The following is a 16,453-nucleotide window of genomic DNA, read 5'->3' as shown; positions in this document are numbered from 1 at the left end:
TCTGTGCCCATCTGACCCCTCCAGCCAACCACAGACACCAACCTTCCTCCTCAGCATCAGAAGTGTCCCTACACCCTACACACCCAGCTGGTGATGCTCCTGATCACAGGGCAAGAAGGGTGGGATGGAAGGTGCTTGGTCTCATTCGGCACAGGTCGAGGGCTGGGAGAGGGGTGGGACAGAGCAAACAGGGACGAGCTGTTAGGGATGTGACTGCAAAAACTCTCGTAGGAAACAAACCAAATGGCCATGGAAGTGGACAAAACCCTACACTTAATGGTAAAAGGCTGCCCACAAACCCCATCAATCCCAAACATAGCAGATGTTCCTCTGCCCAGGGAGGAGGGAGTTTCACAAGGAGGACCAGACCCAGAAGTAGAGCTGCCTTGAGGGAAGGCAGAGAAGAGAAAGAATCCTCCCTTCCAATACCCTGACCAAGGAGAATGTCCACCCACTTGCTAGTGGGGGCTGAGCAACCTGCACACACTGGGCTGAGGGTGGGGATATCAGGCAACAGTGTATCCAGTGGTGATCAAGAGCTTCCCACAGAACCAAGATCCCCAAGGGAAATCCGACTTCTAAACAAGCAAGACCCTAACTACCCTAGGGAATCTGGTGTTTTCCATCTTGATTTTTCTAGTATGACACGGGATCTGTCAGTCTCTTCCTCTCTCCTGCTTTTCCCTTCCATGTAATGACCATAAAGATTAGGAGCTCCTGGGTTGGCTGAAGGATGGGAGGGCAACTATATTTTAAAGGCACTTTAATCAGAAAGTAATCTTGCAAATGCCCACGCTAGGTTACCCTCTCAGCAAAGCCCAGGCCTTCTCCTGCCCGTGACCTGAGGGCAGGGCCCACACAGCTGTTAGGCGTGCCTATGGCACTCACACAGAGGTACTTACAAGTAGATGCTGGACTCACTGCCTCCCATGTCTGGAGACTGAAGCTTCTGCACAAGGATGACGATGATGCCGATGAAAAGCACAAAGTTAACCTGAGGAGCAAAGGAAAAGCAGATGGAAATGATTCTGGGCAAAGACTTTCCACACTCCTGCCTCTGTTATTCCCCCAACAGGGCCCTCCCCCCCTGCTCAAGATCCATCTAGACTCATAATCCAAGATGGCGGCATGAGAACACTCGTTTATCTCCCAGCCTCCTACAACATCACTGAAATGACAGGAGAGATAGAGGAAGAAGAATTCCATAGGAGTACTGAGAAACAGGAAAGACTGTTATGAGTGAGCCAGAAAAGCAAGCAATTTCTGGAAGAGAAAGGGCAAAGAGGATCAGGGTGATGGAAACACTACAGTGCCAAACAGAAAAAAGGCTACTGCAGAGGGGAGAGCTGTCCTCTGGAGAAACTCCAAGTTCACAGTCACTGAGTGTGGGGAACCAGAATGGACAACATAAGCATTATTAATTAAAGGACGCCTGGGACTAGTAACAGCAGCATTTACCTCCAGATGAAGATAGGGACAAAAGCTCTCTAAACCAAGTGGGAAGCTGTGTGTGTGGTGAGAAAGGAGGCGGGAGGGGAGCAGATACACAGAAACGGGGCAGAATGAGAGGACCACACAGCAACATCTTCCCGATGGAGCCAGAGCAGCGCTCGGGGAAAAAGTAATAAATATCGAAAATAAAATAATCAAGCATTCAAATCAAAAGCCAGGGAAAGAGTACCACAAATTTAACTTATACAAGAAGGAAATTAATAAAGACAAAAATTCATTACAAAAAAATAGGAAAAGAAAGTAGACTTGATCAATAAAAATAAATTTTATTTTTTGGTTTTGTTTGTTTTCACAGATCAATAAGAATGATGCAGTGTGCTCCATAAGGGCAGGGGTCTGCCGATCGTGTCCTCTACTACCTGCCCGGTGTCTAATCAGTTCCTGGACCCGAGCACAGGCAATACTGCTAACTGCATGTGTTAGTCCATCCAAAAGGAGAAAATGCAATTAAGCAAATTTAGGGATGAGGAAGAAGACAAGATAACAGATATATAGGATATTTTAAATGTTAAGAGAAAATCAAACAAAATGGGAAAATATAAATTAACAAAATCAAATCAAGAAGATGTAGACCATCTGAGTACAGCAATGACCTCAGAAGAAATTTAAGAAGTAACCAAAGATATAGGCAGTAAAAGGCACTAGGCCCACACAATTTTTCAGACTGGTTTCATAATACCCATAAGGAAGACGTAACTTACATACTATAGTCATGCGTCGCTTATCAACAGAGATACGTTCTGAGAAATACATCATTAGGTGATTTCGTTGTTGTTGTGCAAACATCACAGAGTGTACTCACACAAACCTAGATGGTATAGCCTACTACACACCTAGGCTATATGGTACTAACTTCACGGTATGAAGTGTGCAGTCCATCACTGACTGAAATGTTATGCAGCACATGACTGCACTTAACTGTTCAAAAGCGAATAAGAAGAAAAGCTCCCAGGTTACCTATGAGGCTAACAAAACTCTGCTACAAAACCCAGACGAGGACAGAAAGCACACACATAGACACACACACAGGCACACACCTAAAACCAGGGAACTTACAAAGAACAATGCAAAAACTATAAACAAAATATTAACAAATAGAATTTAGCAATGTATTAAAAGAATGAACAGATCATGGCCATAAAGGTCTTATGCCAGGATTGCAAAAAAAAAAAATCTACTATTATTTGTTACATTAATAGATTAAAATAAGCTACTATTATCCCCCATAAGATTGGTGAATAGTTCAGTAATCAAAATACCAACAAAGACATGAGAAAGGGGCACTCTTGTACACTGCTCATGGAGGGCAATTTGATACCCATGAAAAAGTTAAATGTACACACACTTTGTCCCAGAAATTCCACTCCCAGAGATTTGTTCTCAAGACATATTCACACATGCTCAAAGATATGTACAAACACATCCATTTTGGCATTGTTCATAATGAAGGAATATTGGAATACTATTATTGTCCATCATCAAGGGAATGATTGCTTCAATAACTGTCTCCAAACACATTTGATAAAATTCTACACCTATTCCTGACTTTAAAAAAACACAGACTGAAATCAGCCAAGAATAGAAACTTTCCTAATTCATTGAAGGGGAACTTCCTAAAACTATAGCAAACATCATCCTAACAAAACCAAGAAATTAATGGTAGAAATACTGGTAAGGAAGAGTACAAACTGTTTTCATTCACAGATTGTGTAATTTTCTACCTAGAAAACCCATGATAAGCAATCGAAAAAGGATGAAACTAACAAGAAAGTTTAGAAAAGTAGCCAAGAAAAGAAAAAATAGAAACTAATAGCTTCCCTCTGCACCAGTCGTAACCCACTAGAAAATATATGAAAGCATGATTCCAGACATGATAAAAGCACAGACTGGAAAACACCTTCGAGGTAAATTCAACAAGACAACTAAAAAACTGTACCAAATGACACCATGAGAAAGACTATTCAAATGGACAATCATGCCATGTTCTTGAAGAGGAAGACTCAATATTTTAAGAAAATCAATTACCTTCCAAATTAGTTTATAAATTCAATGCAATTCCTACGAAAATCTCAACCAGACTTTTTTTTGCAACTTGACAAGGGTATTTGAAAGTCTACCTGAAAAAGTACACGTGCAAGAAAATTTTGAAGAAAAAAAGAATAAAAAAGGCGAAATTAGCATACCAGATATCAAAACATGCTACCAAGTTACAGTAACTAGCACAATGGGGTGTTCGCCATGGGAACAGCCAATAGATTAGTAACATAGGATAGAGCCTGGAACCAAACACAAGTAGAGGACATTGAGTGTTTATGATAAAACGACATTTCAACATAATGAAGAAAGGATGATCTATTAGACAACAAAAAAAAAAAAACTCACATGGTGGAATGTCTATCCATTGAAAAAATAAAATTAGATAAAATTAAGTATCATTTCAGATCAAAGAAATAAAATTTCAGCTGGATTAAACACATACACATAATAACCCAATCCACAAAAATGTTACAATACAAGTAAGAATATTTTTAGATCTTAGGTTGGGAAAGGCCTCCATAAACAGAAAATAAGTCTCAGAATTCGTAAAGAGAAAGCCCAATGGTTTGACTGTGTAAGAGCTATGTCACCTTGGAAAAACACTTACGACATGGATATCAGATGAAGCCTTACTAGCCTTCAAATGGTAAGAAAGACAAGAACTGGGCTAGAAAAATGAGCAAAAGAAATAAATGGGTAATAACCAGAACAAAAACAAATTGTCAATAACGGTTTGAAAAAAAATGCTCTGCTACACTAGCAGATACAGAGAAATGCACATTAAGACACTGAGCTACCACTAGCCCCCACAAGACTGTGCAAAAGTTTAAATGATTGACATCATAAGTGCAGACAATCATACGGGGTACCCCTTTTGACCCAGCAATTCCACTTCAAGGGATTTATTCTAAAGAAGTATTCACATGTGCTCAAAATTATGCAGAGAGTTGTTCCTAATAGCATCTTTCGTAATGAGGAAAAATGGGATGATATAAATGTCCAACACTAGCAGGACAGCTAAATGACATGTACACCATGTTGCAGAATATAATGCAGCCATGAAAAAAGGAGGTTGGTTTGCATGGTGACCTCTTTATTTCCCCTCTGTCATGCTTTTGTGCCCAGGCCCCTGTCTCCTCTGCATTCCTTGTCCCAAGGACACTCACCATTATGGAGCCAACCACAGGGCCTTTGATTACCCACCACAGAGCTGTGTTGTCATTCATGTCCCAGCAGCTGAAAGACAGAGAAAGAAGAGAGATTATGCTCAGGGCCCTAGCTCCACGGGTGGCACTCTCCCCTACTGCAGCTCTCTGAGGAGGGGCTGGTTGGGAGAACGCCCTGGCAGGTTGCAGACCCGAGCCCAGCCTGGTTCTTCAAATGCCTTGGTCCTTCCCTCTGCTCCCCTGTCAAAGCAGGGATTGGAACCCAAGAGTCAGGGTTGCCAACGGGCTCCTGAGCAAGGGCCACGTTCCCCCTTCACTTCTAGGGCTCTTGGGGGTGCCACCTCATCCTCGACATTCTTCCTCCCCTCCCTAAAAGGAAAACAGACACTCAGAGCCGGGCTCTGGAGCAGAGCCAGGCTCCGAAATGTTGCACATTCCCTCGCCGGCTTCCAGCTGAGATGTGGCTGTGTGGGCCCACCTGCAGTGGGGTCAGGGCTCAGTCGGCGCCCAGGGCTGGAGATGCAGTCCAGGCCCGGCGTTGAATGGTTTGTCTGGGGCAGTTAACACGAAGTCAGGGCCGCCACTGAGAACCCATCCGTAAGAACCTACTAACCTACTAGTACGGGACTCCGGCCCTGGCTCTCAGGGACGTACTCACCCAGTGTCATCGAAATAGAGCCTGAGCACAGCCCACACCGACACACACACAGTTGGGGTTCCTGAGAGAGCGAGAAAAGGAGCCCCATGATAACAGGAAAACCAACAGGCCAGTGCCCCCTTCAGATTTGGGGTTCCCAGGAGCCATCGTTCCCACTCAGACGTGGAGGTTCTGACCCATGGGGCATGTCTCCTCTCAGACTCTAACTGTCCCTCGCACCCAGGCCTCCTGGGGGTCCATGTCTCCTCCAGACCCAGGCTATCTCACCTCTAACGACTCCTGAGCACATCCTCCCTCAGTCTGTGGGCTTCCCACAAGCAGGAAGAGTAAGAAAGGGCCCAAGAAACAGGGATGCGCCACCAGCTGGGGCAGGGAACGCCTCCCTCCTCTGACCCGGCACTCTCTGATGGCGGAACCAAGAACATACCTGGCCACAAGGCCTGAGCCTGCCCAGGCCACAGCCAGCGACCTACCCCAGCCAATAATGGTGTACCAGTAGAAGTATCTCCTCTCGGGGAAGAAGGTCTCCACCAGCAGGGTGAAGAGGTACAGGCCCTCAATGAACAGCCAGAAGTAGTTGGACACGACGCAGTAGTGGAAGAAAACCATTACGGCCTTGCATTCCACCTGCAGGGAGAGCCACGAGGGTGGAAACGTGAGCGCCCCTTCCCAGCCCCGACTGAGACCTGAAAATCCAGCCACGGAGGACCAGGGAGAATCCTGAGGGCCCTTCAGCTCCGGCGTGCTCGGCCTCAAACACCCCGTGGGTCTTAAAGACTCAACATTCCTGGATTCGAAGAGTTTAAAACTGCAGCATCCTACAGTTCTGAGTCGAAGCTGCCCGTGGAGGCAACTCTGCACATGTTGGAAGAGGACGGGGTGGGGGTGTGAGCATACAGCCCCCACCCAGGCTCACGCTCCCCCACTTTCCTGTCCCTTCCCCAGCCCCCACAGGTGAGCTGAGGAGGGAGGTCCCTGCTGGAGGCTCCTTGGTAAAATGAGGGTTTTAACATCACAAGGGTGGGGGGATACCCGTGGCCCCCCAGAAATCTCATAGAGACCCCCACTAAGTGTGCCCCTCCCAGGTCAAGGCCCTGTGCTCTGCACTGTTCTTTCCATCCTACCCCATCAATTCCTATCTTCTCTGCTTACCTCCAAAGGTATGAGAATTGGGGATGGTCTGGGAAGAACATCAGCCAATCAGCCCCTCGGCTCTGTCGCAGGAGAGTTAAATGACCAGGGCCAGGCATGCCCTCGCTCTGACCCTAGTTTCCCCCTCAGTCAAGTGGACTCGACATTTCCACCTGACCTTCCGCTACTGCTCTGCCAGGTACACGCGCTGGCCGAGGGACGGAAGTGACATCATACAGGGGTCTCACTGGCTACTAGTAACCTGGTGGTCACTCCTGGATTTCCATGTTCACTGGGGACAATGCCTTAACCTGCAGGAAAACACCCGGGTGGCGGGGTGTCGCAGGGAGGGCGAGTCCTGGCAGGGGGGCTTTCAGCGGGGTCCGGCTCACTCACGGTGGAGACGAAGCAGTGGTTGCTGTCCTGCTCCGCATAGAGGATCCAGTCTTTGATGAAGACAGAGATGGCCCTCAGCATGAACGACACGAACAGGTTCATGTGGATGAAGTTGCGGGTGCAGTGCAGCTTCCTACACCAGGGGGCCGGCGCGGGGAGAGGCCTTAAGGCAATGAGCCCCACGGCACTCCAACCCTCCACTCCAGGCTCTGCTCTGGGCCAACCCCACGGCATCTCCACGGGGTCTCCCATCTAGACCACCCTCCTCTTCCCACCTCTCTAAGTCCTCACTCACTTCCAGGCCCTGCTGCCTGGCCCCACTATCCACGTGGCCAGACTCTCCCTCCTGTGACCTTTCTTCTATCTAGACCAGGAAGATAAAAGCGAAGAATGTAGGTCTCCTGCCCAGGGCCTGCCTTGCTGTGCGGCCCTGGACAAGCCAGTTGCCCTCTCTGGGGTCAAGTTTCCCATCTGCTATCCTAGGAGTAGAGGAAATGCCATCCTAGGGAGCTCCAGGGCTGGCATCCAGGGGAAGGAGTGGGATGGGAGGGACAGAGCAAGGGCTCTGAGCTGGGATGGGCTGCGCTCATTTGAACACTGCTGGGGTTCTCACCGGAAGCGACACAGGATGACCATGGCAGTGGTGAGGGTCACGAGGGATGTGCTGTAGCCAACTGTGTACAGGGCCTTCACCGACAGGTAGTAATAATCCTGGAGCAGAGCACAGACATGTGGGCTCCACATGGGACCTGCGCCCAGCCCCACTCGAAAGTGTCCCGGGCCAGGGCCTGCCCACGTCTGGGGCCGCCACTCAACTCCTCCTTCCTCTCTTCTCCTCCTACTGATCTCACCTCCTCCACTCCCCCATCAATGTCTCCACCATCCAGACCCCCCAAACTGAACTGCTTACTCCCCTCTGCACACCTGCAGATGCTCAATGAATGCTTGCTAAAGGTAGGAGCACTGACCAATCAGAGCAGGCACCAGCCTTGGCCTGGAGAAGGGTCCAGGAGGCCCCTCACCGGGCCCAGTATTCACCCTTCAGTTGCTGGGCCACAGGAAGGCTGGGGGTCCTGGAAAAGCAGCCAGGGAGGTGGGGGACATGTGGTGGGGGCTGGAGGAGCTCAGGCAGCAAACCCCTGCTTCTCAGCCCAGAATGAGTGAATGAAAGTCTTGCCCTCCGTGCATCTGGCTTGGGTACACAGCAGGTGCCCATGAATGCTGCCTAGGGACCTGAGTGTCCTGTAGTCCCATCAGGAGTCAAAGCCCCTGGTGGGAACACCCTTCCACCCACACCCTCAGCCCCACCCTCACCGCCTCCAGGTAGGGGGCAGACACTCACCTGGTCCCCAGTCTCAGATTCATATTCATCAAACCCACAAGCATCAAAATAATGAGGGAAGGGCTCCGACCAGCCATCCTCCGTGCAGTTCCGGCTCACCACCCTCATGTCTGCAGCAGAATGAAAACTTGGTGAGACACGGAAATGATTAAAGAAGGCTCTGAAATTCTTACTCGAAAATTACTTCTTAAGTGGGGTTTCCTGAAAACCCACATGCCCATCTGGGAAGCGTGGCGACCGAAGGTTCATGAAATCCTTCACTGTCTGAGGGAAAATAGTGACTGTTGGTGACCTCAAGCTGGGCCTTTACAAAGGACGCGGTGGGGGTAGGGGACAAGGAGCAAGCTGATCTCTTAACAAGGGGTGAGGGGATGAGCCAGGCTGAATGCAGCCTCCTTCCTTCTGGAACTGGCAAACACTCACCAGAGAAAGGCCCCCGCCCCAACCCGAGGCCCTAGGTTAGCACTTGTCAAACTTCAGTGAGCAGAATGACGACCTAGGATCACAAATGCAGATCCCAGCCCCCACCCCCACCCAGGGATACTGGTCCTCAGGTGACTGTGGGGCAGGAGGTCCCATCACACCTTGAGAAGCTCAGCTCCAGGTAATGCTTTCCTGGGAGCTCTCCCAGCAGCTGTAACATCCAGCACCAAGGGGCCACACAGCTTGCTTAATTAACAAGGACCAGATCTCCACTAACCCAGCACCAGATCTCATTAAGATATATATTTAGGTTTTGTTAAAATAACTTTTGCCTTTCCAGGTTTAGAGGGCCGTTTCCTGTCACTAATGTACTTTAATTTTCTTTTGATCAACTTTAAAGGCCATTTTGTGGGGCACTGGAGGGGGTGGGAATCATTTGCCGGCTGCAGAGCGGAGTCCAGGCTGGTCTTCACCCCGCCTAGGGCTGTTTTAGTCTTTAATGATTGCTCATTTCATCCTCCCCTCTCCTGATTGTCTGTAAGGGTGCGGATGTCCAGGGGTAGGAAGAAGGCAAGAAGCCCCCTCTGCCTCCAGGGCAGCATCTGAGTGTGGCCCCAGACTGACCTCTGTTCCAAGACTGGCTTCCTGGGAGTTTACCTGGTGTATTAGGACACATGGGGATGGTTCTTCCTCTCACAGGATTCAGGGGTCAGGAAACTGTACAAGAGGCATCTGCAGAAAAGGGGCTCCAGCATCTGTGTTGCTAGAAGAATGCCCCCTGGGACCAGGCCACCTCTGGGGAGCTCAGGAAGGAGGCAAAGGCAGAGGCCAAGACAGGGAACCCCTCCACTTTTCCAATCTCATGTCCTTGCCAGTTGAGTTGGAAGATCTAAGGCCAGTTCTTTTTAGCCAAGAGAGTCAAAAACCTCTTCCTGGGGCTTTGGAAGCAGCAGGGGTGAGTGATCCTGCCATAAAGAGAGCTCTGCCCAGGGCAGGGACACCGGTCTCCACCACTTCTCGGATTCTGAGTCCTGTGACACAGGACAAGCAGGACGTCTGGCAGGCCCAGGGAGAGAAGGAGTCACTTCTGTCCCACAGTTTGATGCCAAACTGCTCCTTCCAGCAAACCCATCTCAGGCTGCTACTGGCAACCTCCTTCCAAGTCCCTCTGAACACTTCTTTCAGAAAGTCTGCACGTCCCAGGGGATCACAGCCTCGGCCAAGCCTCATCCCTCCCTGGGCCTCATCTCCTCTCAGCTTTGCCCACATCAGGGTGGTGAAAAGAGGAAAGGAAGCTGTTTTGAAAGACAATTTTTAAAAAAGTGTTCTAGAGGTAGAAGCCATTTCCTTTCTTTTATTTTCCTTCCTTCTCTTTTCCTTTATCTAACACAGTGTGGGCTCAGAGAAGTATAAACCTTTTTGTTCAGAACTATTCCATGAATTTGCCACTCTATTGTTCAGATAGAAACCTCCGGAAGATGGAGTGCTCTCCAGATTGTCAAAACCCTGCAGTGACTGCGCCTACTTCACTAGGCTGTTCCTGCCCCAACGGCTTCCCGGGAGCACAGAATCTTAGGGCAGTGGTTCTCAGCGTGGGCGCCCTCCCTAGACCAGCCCATCAGCATCACCTGGGAGACTGGCTAGAAATGCACATTCTCAGGCCCCACCCCAGTGCTACAAAACCAGAGGCTCTGGAGGTGGGGCCCAGAAATCTAAGTTTTAACAAGCCCCCTAGGTGACTGTCATCACAATTAAAGTTTGAGAACCACTACTCTACAACATGGGAGTTCAAATCTATCACGGCCATCTAACCCAGGAGTTCTTTACTTGGAGTCCACTTCAAGTAAAGATGGGGCTTCAAGAGATCTGCACTCCCCTAAAATTGTATGCACGATGTGCTGTTTGTGCCCTTGAGTGAGATTTTCTGTAGAGAAAATCTGCCGCTTTATCAGAGGAGAGCGACCTGCCAGAGCTCACACAGCCGCAGAGAGGCATAGCCATCCTGGAAGTGGGGTCTCCAACCCCACCCGTCAGCTGATGCCCTCCCTCCAGCCAACCCACGGCCAACCTCAGCTTGGCCCCTTACCTGAGAGATCCAAAGAGTTACTGTCAGTGAAATCAAACTCTCCTGCAAAACACAGACGTGGGCATGAGTCAGAACGCTCACTCGTACATCGGCTGGCATCCATCCACTGTTTACTTCTCACCCCGGAAAGCCAAGGCTGCCCCTGGTCTGGAGGACAGCCAAGAGGCAGCACTGCCCACAGCAGCCGCACACCTTTCTGACACATGCCCCTTCTGGCGCCAATGTCATTTGAATTTCTGTGATGCCAATGATGGCCCATGACTCAGTTCTCCCCCTGGACCACAGGAAGTAGAAATGGGGCATCGTCAGGAGGATGGGAGGGCCTCGGGAGAGGGAGAGGAAGGGAAAAGGATGATTGGGCCTTTTCAAGAAAAGGGCAAGGAACAGCAACATGAGTCCTGGGCTTGGGTTTCTTCTTTGGTATTCAACCCTCCATCTCAGCCCCCGAACTGCTCTCATCAAAGAGAACCCAGAACTCCAAAGACTTGATCTTCAGACATTTTTCTTTCTCTCCTGACTCTTTATTCTCATCTCCACCCTTTTCTTAAGCCAAATACCCTGCTAGCAATGAACCCCCATTTCCCCTCTACTTCTCAAAATCCTGTTTCCAAGGTCCAGCTGACATGTCACCTCCTCCAGGAAGCCTCCCTTAACCTCTTCACTATTCTGCCTGCATGCTGCATAGTTTGGTCTCCTCTGCTCCTGAGCTTCCTGTACATTCCAACTTCACGGTCACCGGGACGTCAGTATCTGTCTGGGCTCACATACACGTTCAGGCCTGCACGTTTGCACATGCGTGTGCCTGTGCACACGGGTGGGCTTGTTTTCTAACCCTCATGGGTGAGTCTCGTCCTCCCAAACAAGCCCAGGAGCACCCTGAGGCCAAGGGCTGTGTCCTCCATCTTCCTGTGTCCCCCAACCTCCAGGATGGCCAAGGTGGGGAGGCGGGAAGAGGGAAGAACCTGGTCCCTGATGAGCCTCTCATTCCACCCCCACCCATTCCCAGCAATTAGAGATGGGCTCCCGCTGGACGGACAGAAGGACAGGCGAGCAGCAGTGTGTCCTCTCCAAGGTTCCTCTTACCAATGGTTTCTGTCTCCCAGGCTGAAACAGAGAAAGAGAGAGAAGGAAGAAGTGAGCAAGGGGGCTGAAGTTGGGTCTGCTCACACTGGGCCCTGCTGACTTCCTTCCCCTCCCCCTCCCCACTCCCAAACTCTGGAGAGGCTCTGCTGGGGGCCCAGAGGCATGAGGACTGCAAGGGGGGGACCCGCCAGACAGTGGAGGCTTCTACCTCTTCCTCCAGCACTGGACACAGTTAAAGAGAAACGAGCAGGGGCATCTGAGAGGAAGAGAGAGATCAGGGCTCCTGTATCTCCAATAACCTGCAAAGCATCAACTTTTACAATGGACACCAGCTTCAGCCCTGGGAACCAAGAGACGAAAGGAGAAATGCCATTCTCAACTTTCTAAGTATTTAAGGCAAGTCTCACTAACCCAGCTTTGTGAACAGAGATGCTAAAAGGCCCTGCCTCAATGAGCCATTAAGAATCAGGTGTAAATAACACGTTCATTGTGCAGTTGCCAGAGGAGGGATGGAGTCTGAAGGCAAGTTAATCTTAAGAAAACCTCATTTTACTACTGATTCATTTCGCCTTTTTTTGTTGTTGAAAAGAAGCAGTCTTGCCATGGTGCTGACCTAGAGGAGATGCTCAATAAACTTTAAATATGTGACTGAATAAAAGGAGCACATGCATGGAGGAAGTGATTAAGCTGGTTTCTACAGGAGTGAATTCGAGATCGGGCTGAGTCACTGGGCGCCGCCGTGCCTGACGCCCCACCGTTCACACTGTCTTGCTGCAGCACTTGCCTCGTAGGTCTCCTCTTTCAAAATTCACTTCCTGTCCTCCTCTGGGTCCCACCCAGTCCCCAAGTTGTCAGATGGGAGAGTTTAACTGCCACCCTCCTCCTGGGCTGGCAGGAGGTCTGGAGGTGGGCGGTGCAGCTAACAGACCCCAGAAGAAGAAGAGGGGAGGTGAGGTGGGCTGCATCGTAGCTAAACCCTGCCTTCTCTGGTCTCAGGATGGGAGCCGGAGACAGGGGCCTGGCACCCCAACATCCTGCCACCATCTCCCTCTGCCACCTCCTGCAAGCACCTTCCCCCCCAGGCAGAGCCAAGGTTGACGGAGTTCCAGGTGAAAGAGAATTTGCCTTCGGCCTCTCACAGTGGAGTGAAGCGTGGAAATTCTCCACTTCTAGAAGGACATGGGCCGAAGCCTTAGGCAAGTGAAGGAAGAAGCTGAGAACCGGGTCTCCACGGATCTGTGTATGGCCATACACGCGACTCAGGTCCCTCAGGAGTCCGCCCTCCATCCTCCTCGAATCAAGGCCCCAACCCAGCAGGGGGGAACCTCTGCCTGCAGGGTGCCCCGTGTCCTTGGTGCTCGTCTCCAGCAAGGCCTGGGGCCCGAGTGTGGGGAGCAGGCTGGACCTAAGCATGGCCTGAAGAGGCCCCAGGGGAAACCCACCTTGGTCCGGGTTGAAGATTCGGAAGAGTTCGGCGGGGCAGCTAACAAGGACCATCTCACCCACGTGGGCGGGCTTCCAACACGTGATGTTGTCCCACATCCCGGGGCAGCCTGTGGGGAAGAGAACCATGCTGAGAGGGGCCCCAGCCCTTACACACTCACACACACACACATGCAGGCATGCACACGTGCACACATACACATACATGAGCATGCGTGAACACACTCATGAGCCAGGCCCTTGCAGGAGGAGGGAGCAGTTTAAGGGGAGAGAAGGTGTTTGAGGCAGGGCTCAGCCCTGCCCCTGGAAGATCCTCAAAGAGGAGACATTTCAGGAGCTCCTGGGGTGGGAAGGGGGCCCTCATCTGATTTTACGTCAGCCCTACAGTCCCGGCAGGATTGTGGGGAAGGAAGAAGCAGGCCCAGCCCCCAGGCCAGGGCAGGATTCCTAAGAATGAGATACTGGGGGTCTTTGTGGCACTCCCCCCCACATCACCACACACCAGCTCCTCGGCATCTCCAGGCTGCAACATCACTGTGGGGTCCAGCATCAGATCCACCTCTTCTGTGGGCCCTCCTTCCCCCTAGGTGGAGGGGCAGGAACTGGCTGGCCTGACGGAGCTGCCCATGGCCCCACCCACCTCTCAGGGCAGGCCTGGGACAGGGATGGCGTGGAGCTGGGACTTCAAGGAATAGCACAAATTGGCCAGTTGGGGAAAAGGGGAAAGCCATCCAGGCAGACGCCTGCAGGGCCAAGGCCCGGAACTGTGGAAGGACTCGGAGCACGAAGAGACAGGAGGCAAGGACCACTTGGGAGCCCAGTGCAGTGGGGAGGCACAGGCCCCAGTCAGGTGAATGCCAAGGGAGGCGGAGGGAGCAAGGACAAACTGAGAGGTATTCAGGGAGTATCAAGACTGGAGCCTCATTGGATGCAAGCCATGAGGAGGAGGAAGATGCTGAGCTTGACGACCAGATTTTCAGACATGGGGGCTCCATGGACCCTCCGACCGCCATGCACTCTCTCTCCTTCAGGCCCATTCCAGCCTCTCTGTGGAGCTCTGCATCCCTCGTCGCCACCTCCTCACCTCCCCTTCATGCTTCACTCCTTCCTCTGACTCTGTCCCTTCCTCTGACTCTGTCCCTCCTCTCCACTGAAACGCTTCTCTCCTGGGCCACCAGTGACCTTGCTCTTCACCCTCACTGACGTGGCCCCGCCCTGCCCACCCTGACTGAACGCAGGTGCTGGGGGCTGCCCTGCCCTCGGCCCCTTGCCGCACTCACCTTGAACGAAATCACTCAGCCCATGGACGTAAGGACAGAATGACACACAGACAACTCCAATCCCATGGCCAGCTGCCTGCCAGATATCCGTGCCTTTAAGGGCCAAAGACAGTCCCAACACAGCGTGTCCAAGACTCGACTCAGCATCTCCTACTAAAACCCAGTTTCCTGTCTCAGCCCAGCTAGAAACCTGGAGTCACCCTTGCTTTGTCTCCACCTCCTCCACGCTCCATATCCAATCAGCCACCAAGTCCTGCTGGTGTGACCTCCAAGTATTTGTGAAACCCATGCCCTGCTGTCCATCCCGCACCCCCACCTAGCTCAAGGCTAACCATCTTTCACCGGGAACATGGTTGCAGCCTCCCCAGTGGTCTCCTCACTCAACCCCACACAGCTGTGACCATGATCTCTTCAAAAGGAAGACCTGGCCAGGTTGTACAGCCCACCACCCCCAGTGAACACCTTGCAGTGGTCCTGTCACCTCAATTTCTTAAAATGGTCCCCAGGGCCCGGCCCTCACCTTAAACTCAGGCACATGGGGAGCGGGTAAGGCCACAGGATGAGAGTTCACCCAGGGAAAGGAAATGAAGTGAGAAGAGGATGGAGGAGGGAACCCCGGGGACCCCCATATTTATGGGGTGGGCAGAGGAAGTGCATGTCGTGATGGAATCGAGAGAAAGGGGCCAAGGGGTAGGAGGGGGGCAGCAGTGTGAGTGTCCGACAGCAGAGTGCAGTTTCAGGAAAGCCACCACACCCTGCTGAGCCATCTACAAAGACGAGCTTCAGAGAGGGCCTCTCTGCCAGAGAAGAGACAGCCAGCGGGTGACCGACAGCCTCCCACCACACGGGGCTGCGGTGAGGATTAATGAGTTCATACATGTAAAGCTCTCAGAAGAACGCTGGGCTCTCTCAACTCATGTTCGCTGTTGTATTAAAATTAATTTCATCATTTCAATTAGGTGTCCCTGGGAATCATTCCCCTGAGAGAAGCCCAGGCGGGAGACGAAACAGAGCCCCGCAAGGTGAGAAGGAAGGCCAGTGGGGGCCGCCGACGGGTCACGAGGGGAAGCCTGGGCAGGTGCCAGGGAAGGGGACCTGGGGCAGCCTTATGAGCTCACAGCCTCTCTGCTGGGGTCCATGACCCACTTGTGGGTGCTGTCTGGACCAGAAGGCACCCACGGCTTCTGGGTGCAGAAAACCTTGTCTCTCAGAATTCAGACCTGGCTATTCTGGAATTCACACCCAGTTACATTGGCCTTTAGCATCCTGCTCCCAAGATGACCGAGTTTGGGAGCTGGAAGCACCATAGAAAGCTCTGAAGACAACAAATCAAGAAGGTGAGGACCCTGGGGGCCACAAGGGGGGAGCCAAGTCCCAGGTCTCACGGCAACAGGCCTGTTATTGATGATCCCTGTCCATCCATCACAGCAGGATATCCAGCCAGCACACGACTGGTTATGACATCACGGACTTGAAAGAGACCCAGCCACACATCTTTAGCTGCCGTGGCCGCGGTGACTGTGGAACGGTGTGCAGTGTGGCCGTGCCTGGCCCATGCCCTGGGAGCCCCAGCCAACAGCTGTTCCCTTAATGTGGAACATTAGGCCCTGGCACAGCCAGCTGCTACCACCAGCTGATGTTCCTGAGGTCTCAGGGCACGTCAGATAGAGGGAGCACAGTCACGAGGGCTGAGGGACGGGAGGGACACAGGGCTCAGGTGGGATGGCACGAAGGGAGAAGGGGCTCCCAGGTGTGAGGCCAGAGGCACAGAGGCAGGGCAGGGGCTTCATCCTCTTAACAACTGTTTACTGAGCGTCAACCCACCAGGCCCAGGGCTACAGTGGTGGAGAAAACACACTGAGAAGGGCAGAGGGAGGGAAAGGCAGGGTGTCCCCT

At 51.7% G+C, this 16,453-nt stretch overlaps 1 protein-coding gene across 3 annotated transcripts in view; it reads right to left on the bottom strand.

The window, feature by feature from the left end:
* The window catches only part of ADCYAP1R1 (ADCYAP receptor type I), a 55,243-nt gene that overhangs the window by 14,538 nt on the left and 24,252 nt on the right, over positions 1 to 16,453 (bottom strand). For all 3 annotated transcript variants that reach the window (XM_058527800.1, XM_058527781.1, XM_058527790.1), the window contains exons 4-13: positions 13,277 to 13,387; positions 11,835 to 11,855; positions 10,752 to 10,793; positions 8,243 to 8,352; positions 7,514 to 7,611; positions 6,901 to 7,033; positions 5,847 to 6,000; positions 5,374 to 5,434; positions 4,716 to 4,785; positions 903 to 994 (exon numbers count right to left, since the gene is read on the bottom strand). In XM_058527800.1, the coding sequence (XP_058383783.1) occupies positions 903 to 994; positions 4,716 to 4,785; positions 5,374 to 5,434; positions 5,847 to 6,000; positions 6,901 to 7,033; positions 7,514 to 7,611; positions 8,243 to 8,352; positions 10,752 to 10,793; positions 11,835 to 11,855; positions 13,277 to 13,387 (892 nt within the window). The remainder of the gene's footprint in view (positions 1 to 902; positions 995 to 4,715; positions 4,786 to 5,373; positions 5,435 to 5,846; positions 6,001 to 6,900; positions 7,034 to 7,513; positions 7,612 to 8,242; positions 8,353 to 10,751; positions 10,794 to 11,834; positions 11,856 to 13,276; positions 13,388 to 16,453) is intronic.

The sequence above is a fragment of the Diceros bicornis genome, chromosome 3 (assembly GCF_020826845.1).
Source record: "Diceros bicornis minor isolate mBicDic1 chromosome 3, mDicBic1.mat.cur, whole genome shotgun sequence".
In the NCBI taxonomy this organism is placed as follows: Eukaryota; Metazoa; Chordata; class Mammalia; order Perissodactyla; family Rhinocerotidae; genus Diceros; species Diceros bicornis.
The sequence above is the reverse complement of the archived record's forward strand: the minus strand, read 5'-3'. Positions and strand labels throughout refer to the sequence as shown.